Source organism: Phlebotomus papatasi, chromosome 2 (genome assembly GCF_024763615.1).
Source record: "Phlebotomus papatasi isolate M1 chromosome 2, Ppap_2.1, whole genome shotgun sequence".
NCBI lineage: Eukaryota > Metazoa > Arthropoda > Insecta > Diptera > Psychodidae > Phlebotomus > Phlebotomus papatasi.
The window spans coordinates 83,840,545-83,855,147 of NC_077223.1; the positions used below are offsets into that span (position 1 = coordinate 83,840,545).

A 14,603-nucleotide genomic window follows, 5' to 3' on the forward strand; every position below is an offset into this window, starting at 1 on the left:
GATGTCAAAAGGTCATAAGCTGATGATAACTTAGAAAATCTTGATTGAGGAGAGAATAAAATAAATTCTGCCAAATATCCATTACAAGAGATTGGAGAAAAAGCCCTAGAAACATAATAAACTTACTTTGAATTAATTGGACGGCTAATTAAAACATCTAAGGCCTCAGTCAGCTTATAGGTAAAATTAGTCGCCTAAAAATATCACAGCGAATAAAAATAAAGCTTCTTATAACATTTAACCTTAACCATCAATTTGTAAAACAAGAAACTTTAAAACTTACTTGCAATCATTTAATTAAATTGCTTAGAATACCAACAATTCATTGCAAGCGAAACATTTGCTTTTTACAGCTCGAGTTTAAAAATTCGAAGATCGTTTTCGAAAGCTGGAGGAACGACATTTTTCCTTTTCATCTTGTCCGTAGGTAGCTGAAGTACTTCCAATTCGAATCTAGAAGTGTCTTGGGTGTGAAAGAATCACACCTAAAAAACAAAAAGCAACTACGCTTTTAATATTCTTATTACATTATATAATTCCCCTCATAAAGATTAAGTAATTCTTTTAAGAGCTCCTTAATGTGATGATATTTTATAAATTTTCCCAACTTTGTACAGAAATTTAGTTCGAAAATTCGAAATTGAATTTCAAGGTTTCGAATATCAACGATAATTTTATCCAAGACACTAATGGAGAACCAGAGTCCAGTAGGGGAATTCTGTAATTTTCGTGGCACTGTCACGCGTGAGTTCGAAACCTGACAATGCCATTCGAGCTTTTTTTGTCATATCATATGAGTTAGAAAATGCCGAAAATGAAATCCCTTTACTTGATGATTTTTTGAAAATACAGTACATCTTGGTTGATTTGTTTAACAAAATTCATTGTCATTTGAATTGCCAGAAATCTCAAATATGTGACTTCTGACAATGCCACGTGAACTGAAATGGCAATATCATGGCTACATAATCGCATTTTCGAAAAAGCTCTGCTAAGATTCGAACCCAATTTGTCATATGGCACTGCCAGAACGTTACAGAATTCCCCTCCACCTGTGAATAAGAAAATTGGGCTTACTTATTACGCCCAATATGAAAATTTTATGAATTAATACCTAAAAAAATTGATTACATTGTTTAAGAGAAACGAAAGTTAATTCTTCGAATTCTGGAATTTTATTTTCCAATAGTGTCTTAAATAAAAGGTGAATGGAATTTCATTCGCACGAAGAATTCACACTTAATTTCGAAATTTCAAAATAAATTTTCGCACAAGGAAGAAAAAAATTTGAAATATCACACTAAAGAAGGCTGTTAATTAAAAATCTTGTTGCTTTGATTTTCTTCTCAAAAGAGCAAAAATATTTTGACACCCCAGACACGTCGAAATTCGAAAAAAAACACTTAGGCTCCCATGTGGACCAGAAGTGAACAAGAATCTCTTAAAACAGAACAAATGTCAAATTAAAATTGTCCGTCAATGGTCAAAATTTATTTTGTCAAACTTATTTTGACATTTATTCGGTTTCAAACGGTTCTTGCTCACCCCTGATGTGGACGAAATGAGAGATAAAAATGTCTTTTCTTTGGTTTTCGAAACTGATCTTTGGAACTCTTTATAAGTTCGTCCGATCATCGCAAGTGGCGCCAAATCTAATTTTTGGTAATCTACTCGAACACCAAAACAAAAAGAGGATCAGTGTGCTCAAAGTTGAAGTTTGATTCTTCAAAAGTGTCTCGGCTAAAAAGTAAAATAGGCTTTCTATTTCCATAAAATGTCATTGATGTTCGAAAAATCTAAACTGAATTACGAATTTTCAAATAAAGTTATAATTAGGGAAATTATAATGGGTCAGTAAGTAAAATTATAGGGTAAGTGTACCAAATTACGGCATAGTTGCGTGGAATTTCCTAAGTGTTAGAAATGTAATATTTTTAATACAAAATTAAAATATTTCGTTACTTCTTTTTAAGGTGTGTTTTTTGGAACATTGTGAACCGGTCAAATTGACCGGTTTAAAATTAACACATATTTAAATGGTACAATGTCACTATCAAACTTTATGAATTTCTTAAAATGTGCATGTAATGTAAAATATTTTTCAGTGTTTAAATTTTAATTTTTTGCTCTTTTCCAAGACAAAAACGGTCGGTAGGTTTAATGTTAATATGTTTTGAAAAGAATAAAAAATATAGACATGATTTTGAGCACTATTTCGGCCACCTTAATTCTCATAGTTCCTTGCTCTTCCGGATTTCTTCCAAGATCTTTTTCACATCTTCTCGTTCTTTGAAGCGACTTTTATTTTTCGCTTTTTCGCATTGTATAATCTCTAGAGTACGCAAAAACTAAAAATTCCTGGAAATTTGAGGAACAAAAGAAATGACCGAAATTGCAAGCTGGCCGAAATTTGGTACACTTACAACAATCCTTGTTGTTTTGATTTTCCTCGCAATGGAAAGTAAAGACTAACACAAGTTGATTCAGTCTTCATCTGGTGATGAGAGGTGACTTGTCGAAGTGTCCTATGAAAGTAAAAAATAGTACATTTTTGTGTCTTTTCCCTGACATTGGTTCTCCCAAGCACTTTAATGCCCTGAAGAAGATCCCAACCAGGATCGAAACGTTGGCAAAATAAAGTCAAATTGAAGAACGAAAAATTAGACCGAATTTCCCACTTTGACTTCAGTTAAGACACAAGTTGACACTCGAAGCACTTCGAAATTCAATCAGAAACTTACAAGAGTCAGTGTACAGGATCATTAGGAAATCAAAATTTCCTTTTTTAGCTTTTGATTTCGATTTTAGAATTATCCGGTTTCTGGCTGAAAAGAGTACCCAGGATTATAGATCAGTTGATTTTTGGACACTTCAAAATTTACATTTTTCACTCCCTAGAACTCATATTTGGCATAAATGCGAATCAGATATATTTTTCGAAAAGGACGTGCTGTTGTATGGTTGCCCGTTTTGCCATTAGCAGATCTACAAGCCAAACGGTTAAAGATTGTGACATGAGGTCTTCAATATCTCGAAAAGGGACAGATAATCCTAACCGGCTTATGTAGGTGAGATTCTTAACGTGAGCTAACTCGGAGTGCATGCAAATTCGATTTGGAGCTGAAGTTGGGAGACGCCATTCAGTTATCTTGAATCAAATTCGTGAAATTATACAAATTTTGTATTTAAACCAAAATATCAAGGATTTGGATGAACTGGCACAAAAGTGATATATGGGTGAAATGTAGACCAGAATGTACTCTATAATTTTCTTATAGAACATGATCTCATCGATTACTCAGAAGCCAAGATAAGCGAGGTTTTTTGTTTCTTAACTTTTTTTTTCATTCAGAGTGCCCCAAGTAGTCATTTGTTGAACTTCAACTAAATCAAAGAATTGTTTTCTTTTGTGGGACTTTCCATTTAAAACCATATTTTAAGTGTCTTTGTGGAGTAGAGGCAGTCAAATTGGCATCTGAGTGATTTCAAAGCGTTATTATTGGAAAAATCAATTTTTTCACACTTAAACGGCAAAATCGGAGTGATAGCGTAGTCTGAGTGGAAAATGATGTATGGACGAAATGTAGAGACAAATGTGCTCTACAATTATGTTGAAGTAATCATCAAAATCGGTTCAGCGACAGTCGAGATAATTGAGGTTATGTGATATTGAAATTGGTTTTTCGACTGTGGCGACCCTGGTGTTGGTCCCACGAAGTTCAAATATTCTAGAAAGTTGTAGCATTTGGTGAGATCTTTCGTTTAAGCCCTCATTCATCAAAATCGGTCACATATAACCGGAGATATGATTTTTTGAATTTCGTGAACTTTGACCCCTCATATCTCCGGTTCTATTGAAACCACAGCGCACATACGCACCATTTTGGAAACGTCCTAGACTGGACTACAACATACTAAAATTTCATTAACTTGCACAATGCCGTTTTTGAGAAAAGTGACTTTGAATTTCGATGAATTTTGATGCTATCACAGCGCCACCTGTGGTGACTTTTTGAACTTCCATCTGAAAGTGCTCATTGAGACGAAACCAAAAAGGTAAAATTTAGGTCGCTATGTTAGTTAGAACCGGAGATAGAGGCCGGTCAATGTTCGAACTTTGACCCCTTATAGCTCGGGTCACGGGTTATGGATCGACTTAAGGTTTTTTTTGTTTGATAGGTATAATCAACGGCTACAACATACTAAAATTTCAGCCCGATGCACAATGGAATTTTTGAGTTATTTAACTTATAAGATTTAAAAATTTTCTTTTTAATAATAGCGCCCCTAGCGGTGGTTTTATGAACTTGCGATGTTAAAAGGGGAAGTGGCATTTCACAAGAGCTTTCCAAAAAGCCCTCACTTTTTAAATTCTGACAATTAGAACCGGAGTTATGGCCATTTTAAGAAATTTTTTTTGGACCCTTATAGCTCGGGTCAGGGTGGTCGGGGGACCTTAAGTTTGGTATTGATGGAAAGCTCTAAGGCCCAGCTATAACATACTAAAATTTGAGCCCGCTCGATGCCATAGGGGCGGAGCTATTGAGAAAACAAAAAATGGGGGGTCTTCAAAATGGCGGAAGGAGGGGTGGGGGGTGGGGGGTCAATGCACCAAGTTGCAATTTTCACCCGATATATAACCTTTGCCGAAAACCGCAAGTCGATATCTTTTTTAGTTTAGGAGCTATTAAGCTCCAAAGAGCGGCCGGCCGGCCGGCCGGGAACGTAAAATAGCCACATATATATTCGTGATTAGGAAGTGCTGAAACACATTTTGGCCAAGTTTGAGGTCGATCGGACGACATGAAATTTTGTTAGGATTATAGTAGGTGAGATTGTTAAGAATCTCACCTAATATGAGATTATTAACTGAGAATCTTTACAATTTCATTTTCTTATATGTATGATTTTATAGTTTATTTAGTCTGGCTTCTGGCATACCACTGCATACACAGCAAATAGCCTTGAATTATATTTTCAATTTTCAATTTCAATTTATTTTCACGAAGAGGATAGAAACTTCCTGGTAAGCTCAAACTCGTGAGAAAGGATCTGTTTTTTCATAAGATTCAATCAGTTTTAAGCCGGTAATAAAACTTTTATGAACTGAATTATTTGTCTTGAATTCAATTGTATATTTTCTACTTTATTTATAAATGAAATGAAATGAAATGAAATTTAAGAAAAAAAAACAAATCTCTAAAGTAATTTTTAGAATATTGCATTATATCAGGAATTGCGGTATTCTGCTGAATTGGAATACTTTGTAAACTTTTTTATTAAATTTTATTGTTTCAGTACTTAATATTTATCAATCCATCGAGCTTATCCTGGAACGCAATTAGTCTAGTACCCAATTTCAGAAGTAAAGTCTCATTTTTACCAAGAGGGGAAGGTTTTTCATTATATAAGTAAATTTAGTTTGTTTTGGTAATTATGAAACATAATGCTCCAGAACATCATACTTAAAAATAAGCCTCTCTATAAGAACAAATGAGATTTAATTAAAAAGTAATAAATAAATTTGTTGACCAGCTAAATCCCAATTTATTTTGTTGCTTTTGTTGGAGAGGTATTTGTAATTGTAATAGAAATAAATCCTCAAGGGGGCCAACAAACAATTTTCCCAATCAATAAAACCACAAAATTTAATTGTCCCTCCTAAAACAAGTACAATGTATTAAGATGATTGAAAATCACTTCCCGGAAGTGTTTCCTTGTGTCATGAAAACTTTTGCGATATAAATTAAATTCAAGGGAACTCTCACTTTCCACACAACGAAGTATCTCTGGAGAAAAGTCGAGGAAAATATATTTTCTCCTCAAATTGATGCTTACTGCAGCAAAGAACATCTCAGTCATATTTTGTCTTTCATCCTGACAAGATGTTTTGCTCAGTTTTTCGTGCGTTACCTGAACTTTCTCACTTTTATTTGTGTTTTGGATGATTCAACTGAAGTGTTCTTTGATAATACTATTTTATGTTCAGAAAAGCTTATTAATTAAAATTAAAATCTGTGCTAAATGTTTTCGCTGCTATCGCAAAATGAACTACGTGATTTTCTTAATCCGATTTTCCTGGTCAAGTGACGCTCATTAAGTGAAGGAAAATTTTATTCATTTATTCTCAAGTTCATGGAACATTTCACCACAACATCTCAATAAAGTTCCCAGTAAATAAAGAAATCCTCTGGAGGATACTCCATAAATTTATTCGCAAAGATTCCTTGAAATAATTTAAATTTAAACGCTTTGTATGAGATAAAATTCGAAGGCTTTTCTATAACTACAAAAAGTTTCATATTTTTCATTATCCTCAATTTGTTATTTCAATATAATAAAATCTGCATAAGGAAGAAATTTATTGGTTTTGAAAAAAAAATACATTCATTTCATTCCTGAGATTTTTCTCGAGTATTGTATAAAAATTTTAATTAAAATGTCTATTGTCACTTAAAGCCTGAGGGAATACTCTAGTTTCATTGATATTTTGTAATATCCTCTGCTTGTTTTTCAGATTATTTTCTCCACTTTTCATTTGAGTGATTAAGCATTTATAAATGGAAGCATTGAAATCATTCTTTGTCATAGAAAATGATGAAGACAATGTGAATCTAACTTCTGTAAAAGAAAGTTTGTGGAGGTGAGATATTTTCTATAGTATAAATAAAATAAATCAAAGTGCTTCGATAAAATAATACACAGACTTATTTTACTTGGTTTTACTATTCAATTGCCCTTTTATTTTGTTTGCATTATGGTGCTATTCCAATGAAAAATGAGCATGTTTTTTTGGCACTTTACTGTTCATAATTGCTTCTGCAGTATCGACTTTTCTTTGTGTGGGTTCCTGTTACGACTGTTTCGACTGAAAAACAGTTAAGACTGGAACAAATTAAAAGAAAATTCGATAATGCAGAAGCACTTGAGAACAGTAAAGTTCTAAAAAAAAACATATTCATTTTTCATAGGAAGAGTACAATTATACATTTTCTTATTTTCCGGTCCACAACAGTCAAAATAGATTTAAAACAGTTTGTGATACTGTTCTAAACCATGTCTATAAAATTTTCAAAATTATCTTGGAAGTTATGTAGCACTTAAGCGAGGGTATTTTGATTCGAAATTTCCCTTTCGATATAAAAAATTCCACTGAACTTCACTTCTGTTTGATTTGCCTACCTTTTTGGTGATCAAAAGAATCTCTCTTAATAGTTGAGTGAGTAATATATTCGTTTTTCGAACATCTTATAATCACAAAATCAATGTTTTACTGAAGAACATGAAGTGTAATTTTCTTCTTTTGTGGTTAAGAAAAAAGATGCGGACACTATTCTTACGTTCAGAATAATAATTTTCCTGATTTGAGAATTCTCTCCGTTGAAAGAGTTCTTAACCGGAGAGAAATTCAAAAATTCGTTGCAAATTCGAAAATTTAAACAGACGAGTTATTACAAAAGTTCATGATGAGGACATTCTTTGTAATGAAATTGATGTTCAAACGTTCTGCCATCCTAAAATTCCACAAAACTACACAAAAATAATAATAATTATTATCAATAATAATAATAAATTATAATAATATATAATAATTTATTGATTGATGCCCAAGAACTACGAAAATTCGAAGTAAAAGAACATAAAGCGATAGAGTGGTGAATATGTGAATTTTAACTTTAGACTTTCGAAGATTTTCTATTTATTAGGTTTACTAGATTTTCAATTTAGAAAGTTTTCGAAATAAAATAGAAAGTCTGACATATTTTCTATTTTAGTCAAGACACAATTGGAAGTGTTATACAAACAATGGATGGAATTCATTGTGGAAATAAACCACAAAGGGGAAAACTTACCGACATTACAGGTGCATAGCACAGTGGGGTGCATTTCAAAAACCCTCGTTTACAAGAAGGCCTGTTCTCAAAATTTGTACGCTTTGCAGAATATTCTACATTAAAACACATTTTTTATTTATTGGAATATCAAGAAAACACTTCACAATATTAAAATTATTCAGCGTCAAAGAGTTATACCACGGTATAACCACAGTCGCATTTCTCCCTTTCATCTTCTGTACATAATTGTGGGGAATTAGAAACCTCATCTGAGCACTTTGTGTTCAACTATTTGCATGTAAAGTTCATAAGTTGAAATGCGTTGCAAATATTACCTTATTGTGTAATATAGTTTTGTTATAACAAATTTCTCTCAAATTAGTGATTGCCATGGAAATTTCGGTGTAGAGTTCAAGTGCTTCAATTTCATCTGTTCTACATTTTTTTAAAACTATATGTTTTCACTGTAGTATTATTATTATTAAGTAATTCATCTTTGAATAATAGTGATATTTCAATGAAAAATGATAAGTGGAAATCCTTATCCCGATAATTTTTTTAATACATGATTGTTTTCATGTTTTTATAACGTAACCGTCTTTTTTCAATGTTGGTTCTTGTCACGGGTCTTTGGTAGTTTTGGAACATGACAAGGACTGGAGAAAATAGTCGAGACATTAATAATAAAGAAAAGTCGGTTATGCAGCAACAATTGAGAACAGTCGTGTACTAAAATAAAGTTCAGGAGAAAGATTTCCTCTCTTCATTGGAGTAGTATTGTAATGTATTGTGCCGTATTGTATATTTAGTACAAAGAAAACTTGCTTCTAAAATGTTACATGAACTAAAGTGGAATCCAGTGCAAACATCTGAACCTACTATCTATTTTTTGAACACCTGAAGAAAATGCATTATACATTTACTTTGGCTGTATAAAAAAGTGATTTCGAAACGTTATATATAGAATTAAATTGAGAGAGAGATAATTATGATCATTCAAGATTAATATAAATGACATTGACTTTTTTGGAGATCTAATCCTGAAGCACATACATTATATTTTTTTTTTGATGTTATGGTGATAATAAGAAGCAATTTAGAAAAATTTTAGCTGTTGAATTATCTTTCCTTTTCCTATATTATACAAGTAATAGATAACAGAGAATGTTAAAATTGATATTTTGTATGTTTATGCAGGGAAATGAGAGATTAAATGCAATCGCTGCAACATTAGGGTAAATGTCCTATTTCAAAACCATCTCCAGACGCTTTAACTTTGACAGAAGATTTAACACATATTAAGTTCATATTATTTCTGAAGAGAATTGCATAAGTTTGCTCCTTGTCTCTTCTAGAATGTGACTGTTTAGTGAAAATTCTTTAGATATAATTTGTAAACTTCTTAAATACAAGAAAAATACGCGAGCTTAAAATACTTCTATTGGAAAAATATTAATCCAAATGGAGATATGGGAAAAGTTTCTAATTGGAGACAAACAGTGTAAGTGAAACCGCGAAGAAAGGCTTCCAAAACCTTGTAGAGTTGCTTCTGAGTGCAGGATTTGTTATTATTCCTGGTCTTTTCTCCTTTCCCATCTAAAACAATAAGAAAATCTCTGCAAAAAAAATCATATTTCCGGTGTTTCCTATTGAAGCATTTGCAGACACTTCAGAAAAGCCTTTTTGTTCACGAAATAAGTTATTATTTCATTTGAAAACTTCACGTACCGTTAACAATAAAGATTAGCACTTAATTTAACTAACATTATCCAGAAATATGACATAAATGTAACTGTGGTATAGAAAATATATAAATATAATAATTTAGTACTGTATTTATCATGAAAACAATGACGTTTCCATTTGGAGTAGCGAAAAATTTCCATTTAGAGCAGGTTTTGAATTAGCTTAATTTACCCTAAGCCTTAATCTTTTCGCAGAAATTTCAGCATTGCAATGGAATTTCGTGGAAAAATTGATCCTGACCTTCTTAGTGCAGTGAGTTTGTTCTGGCTCAGGGCTCAGCCTCCAACAGCCCAGGAACATTTCGCCATGGGATTGGCTTACATTTGCATGATGATCCTTGGAATAACTGGAAACTCTCTTGTGATTTACATGTTCTGTCGGTAAGTCATCGCAAAAATACCAAACAACATTTAATATTCTGTCTTTGAATTCTTAAATCTTAAGAGAAATACCATTAGGACATTTTTTTAGTATCAAGCATAATTCATAGATACGAAAGAATTTTATATATGAGGATACGAGAGATATTTTAGCCAGAATATTGACATAAGTATTTTTCTGCACTAACCCCAAGAATTTTAGAGCAATATCCGCCAGTATAGTCGTATATGAGTGTCCTCTAGATTTATTTCCCGGGAGCGTCTCCTGAACTGGAAGTCTAGAACAAATAAGTAAATATTTGTTCAAAGAATAACATTTATAGCAAATTTAGATGACAATCTTTTGTTGCCTTTTTTCGCATTATTCACATGTCTTCTACGTAATTCTTCTATTATAAGGATGTTCTTTTCTAGATCCTTGGAACTTTCTTTCCTTGATATCTTGTACACAGGAATTTCTTGAGGGTTGATTAAGTTGCTTGTTCGGGAAAGTTTCCCCACATTCGATTAACTATAAAGCACTGATAGGAACTTTTTAAAACTTTCGGTCACATAAGCTATAAATCTTCGATGTCTCATGAAGAATATTAATTTTCATCGAATTCTTGATGGATGAGGACTCGCAAGAACTCAAAAATAGTCTGAATTGAAACACATTTTGTCCCAATTTCATTTTATCTTTTTGCACCATTTGTGCAAATTGCAGTTCATTTTCATTGTCAGGAGGAAAAATTTAATTATTTCCCAAAGGTGTCGCAGCCTGAGGACTCCTTCGAACATCTTTGTAATTAATCTGGCACTCAGTGATTTAGGCATGATGGCCAAAATTCCAGTCGTGATTTACAACAGTTTCCACCATGGACCAGCCCTTGGAGCACTTGGTATGTTTGTGAATAACAGCCGGGGGGTCATGTATACTAATTTTTCCCTTCTGCCAGCCTGCCGGTTGTATGGATTTATTGGCGGTTTAACTGGTACTGTATCAATTGGAACACTCACAGCTATAGCCATTGAGAGATACCACGTAATTGTTTATCCATTGAGTAGCCAGCGTTCAGTAGCTCATTTACGGATTGCTATTGTATTTGTGTGGCTCTATGCACTTTTCTTCTCTGGAATTCCCCTTTTAGACATTGGTTTAGGTCGGTATGTTCCTGAGGGGTATATCACCTGCTGCAGCTTTGACTACTTGAATCCAACACCGCGAGCCAAGATTTTCCTAGTGGTATACTTTGTATGCGCATGGTAAGTTCAAATACTTAATTTAGTTTAAAAATTAGAAAAGTTTAGTTTTCGGGATTTTGGCTTTTTGGGATTTTGGATTTTGGGATTTTGATCCAATGAGCATTTTGACTTTCGGGTTTTGGCTTTTCCAGTTTTTGGCTTTTTCGGGATTTTGGCGCCCGAGAAGCCTTCAGAGTTTCCCGGAGCTTTCAGAATTTGGAGCTTTCAGAATTGTGGTTTTCGGGATTTTGGCTTTTCCGGTTTTTAGCCTTCGTGATTTTGACTGTCATAATTCTGGCTTCCGGGATTTTAGCTTCCGGGATTTTAACTTTCGGGATTCTGGCTTCCGGGATTTTGGCTTCTGGGATTTTGACTTTGATGATTCTGGTTTCCGGGATTTTGGCTTCCGGGATTTTGACTTTCGGGATTCTGGCTTCCGGGATTTTGTCTTCTGGGATTTTGACTTTCATGATTCTGGTTTCCGGGATTTTGGCTTTCGGGATTTTGACTTTCGGGATTCTGGCTTCCGGGATTTTGGCTTCTGGGATTTTGACTTTCGGGATTCTGGCTTCCGGGATTTTGGCTTTCGGGATTTTGACTTTTGGGATTTTATTTCTAAAATAAAATACTTCATTTCAATTTCTCGTGAGCCTTTAGATCATTTTTTTCTCAGGTGTGTCCCATTCTGCACCATTGCTTATTGCTATATGCAAATTCTTCGTGCAGTTGCATTTACAAATCGCCTTCAGTGTTCCAAGGATCGCAACAAAACTGAACTCAAACTGGCCGCTGTGGTATTTGGCATCATAGCTCTGTGGTTCATAGCATGGACTCCTTATGCCATAGTAGCTCTCCTGGGAATTTCAAAGTATCGCTCTCTTCTAACTCCATTTGGATCAATGCTGCCAGCATTCTTCTGCAAGACAGCAGCTTGTCTAAATCCCTACGTCTATGCCCTGACTCATCCAAGATTTCGCCAAGAGATTCAGCGGATGTTCATGAGTTTTGGCAAGAAGAAAAATCTGCAGTATGTCACATCTTTTACGCGTGGTGCCACAACAAGGCGCATCGTCAGGGAATTCACAATTTCGGAGGAGCATCAACAAGAAGAGACGCTTCAGTGAAGTAATTGCAAGGAGAACTGGAAATTGTGCCTTAAGAGATTTCTCAGGAGATTCATGATTCTGCCAATGAATTTTCCCACATGGTGTTTCGTGCAATATTCATGAATAACTGGGCTGATAATGTGAAAAAAATGTTAAATGTGTCAGTGTAATGTGCATCGATGTGTTCAGGTGTATGAAAAATCACTAAAAAAAAAATGGACGAAATTTGATTGGGAAAAAGGAGTGCTGCAACGAAAGATTAGAGGTAAGAATTAAAAAAAATCAGATGTAGTGGAAGGCTTTCGGTTTTCGCACATATTCTGGCTTCGAACACTTTATATTTTTCCCGGATTTTTTTTTGTAATACATCTGACCCATTTTTTCCAGAAAATGTGTAACTTAACCCTTTAAAGACGGTTGGGTCACCGGTGACCCAAAAATGAAAGTTTTCCTACGGCCTTCTAAAGTCATATTTTGCTCTAAAAAGTCAGAAAAAGTGATTTTTTTCTGACTCTCAATTTTTGACCCTCTCGTCCTTAAAGAGTTAAGACAAGCTAATTGCCATAGGCCAGATTTATTAGAATTATGGAAAAAATATGAATTGTTTGAGGCCAGAGTACCTATGTGCGAAACCTAAAGACTTCCTTTATGATTTATTTAGAATTTTTTAATTATATATTGGTAAAATATTTGAGGAACAAGGGATCATATCGCACCTTGGAAATTACAAGGGGCCAACTCAATCTGAGCCATTTTTCAGGAGACAGCATGAAAGATTCAACTTTGTATAAATAATTATATCAATTAAGTATGTTAATAAAAACAATTTAATTCTTTTCTATTTGTATGAGCATTATTATAAACATCGAAACATACATATTTTTACCTTTCAAAATATGTTTTTTTTATGAGTTAGCTCTTTGTCATTCTAAATGATGCGCAAATTTTCATGAAATTAGAATGACACGGGATCAACTTGCTTGAGTTAGTCCCTTGTTTCACAAAAATTTGAACGATAAATCTATTTTGTGCCCCTTGACTTCAAACAAAAACACGCAAACAATCATAAAGAGTAAAATTTTGAAAAACTTTTCTAATGACGAAATTTATTGACACATATCATCTGAAATTTTATTAAATTCTCTGTCTGAGCGCATTAAAACCTCAAAATCGCCAAAAAGTGAGTTGGCCTTTTGTAATTTCCAAGGAGCGATATAAAAAAGGTACAGTGCCCGCTCTCTAATCCGGATCCTAATCCGGACGAGTTCTCGGCGGTTACTTTTTTTTTAGTTTTCGGAGGAAAATTAATTATCCTGTGATATTTTTGTTTAATAAATGAAGTACAGTAGCATAGAATTATCTAATTATGTCTTTTTAAACTTATTTTTAAACTTTCATTCTGATTCTTAAAAAAATCTTGTATTATATTTTCGAGATGTTAAACGTTAAACAAATTCAAAAAATCCATCCGGATAGCGAAGCAGACATCTGTCATTTTGTTGATGAAGTTGACAATATTCACACCGAACAGACTGGACTTTTCTACATGGTAATTGCTTTTTTACGCCTTTATTGCTTTTTTACATGTGGAAAAAATAATCGAAAAATTGCGGCACCAAACCAATTTTTGGACTAATTTGATATTTTTTACGCCTTATGAGACAATATTCTTTAAAAATAAAATGATATATTAGTAAAATTTTCCGATTATAAATACTTTGAGAAAAGAGCAAAGAGCAATTGAGCGGTCAATTGCTTTTTGCTCTTAATTCGAGGTATTTAGATTTGGCAAATTTTACTAATAAATCATTTTCTTTTTAAGGAATATTGTCTCAGAGAACGGAAAAAACATCAAATTCGTGAAAAATTTGTTTGGTGCCGCAATTTTTTGAATATTTTTTCCAGGTGTAAAAAAGCAATGACCATGTAGAAAATCCCAGTCTGTTCGCTGTGATTATGTCCTCTCGAATAAATAATAGTAACAGATTATTCTAATATATAAATTGAATTTTTTACGAGTTCAATAACTCCAATAATAACAGGGTGCGACAAAATTTACCTTTTTGTGGAGTGCCAAAACTTGTTAGAAGATCATTTGGACTTGTCAGAATGTAAATCGAATAAGTTGAATAAGTCATTTTTTCCACTTTTCGAGTACTCCTTGACAGCCTTTACCTCCCCTTTGAATATTATTCAAACCTTAAAAATACTATATTCAGCATGATAAATCTCAGCTTGAAATCTTTGAAATCGTTCTCCTGTTAAGCTGTCCATTCGCGACTTATTCGTTTTATATTCTGAGCCGTCGGCGT

General features: G+C 33.5%; 1 protein-coding gene across 1 annotated transcript; it reads left to right on the forward strand.

Moving 5' to 3' along the window:
- Positions 1–9,791: 9,791 nt before the first annotated feature.
- LOC129801063 (opsin, ultraviolet-sensitive) lies at positions 9,792–12,497 on the forward strand. Its single transcript, XM_055845821.1, has 4 exons — positions 9,792–9,961; positions 10,712–10,842; positions 10,900–11,206; positions 11,859–12,497. Exons 1-4 carry the CDS (start codon positions 9,792–9,794, stop codon positions 12,307–12,309), a joined length of 1,059 nt encoding a protein of 352 aa, XP_055701796.1. The 3' UTR covers positions 12,310–12,497.
- The last annotated feature ends 2,106 nt before the right edge of the window (positions 12,498–14,603 follow it).

Bases quoted from the DNA above. Each gene is read 5' to 3' on its own strand.
- LOC129801063 (XM_055845821.1), top strand. From the start codon at position 9,792: ATGGAATTTCGTGGAAAAATTGATCCTGACCTTCTTAGTGCAGTGAGT. The intron at 9,962-10,711 runs GTAAGTCATCGC...TATTTCCCAAAG, and splicing joins GTGATTTACATGTTCTGTCG to GTGTCGCAGCCTGAGGACTC. The intron at 10,843-10,899 runs GTATGTTTGTGA...CCCTTCTGCCAG, and splicing joins ACCAGCCCTTGGAGCACTTG to CCTGCCGGTTGTATGGATTT.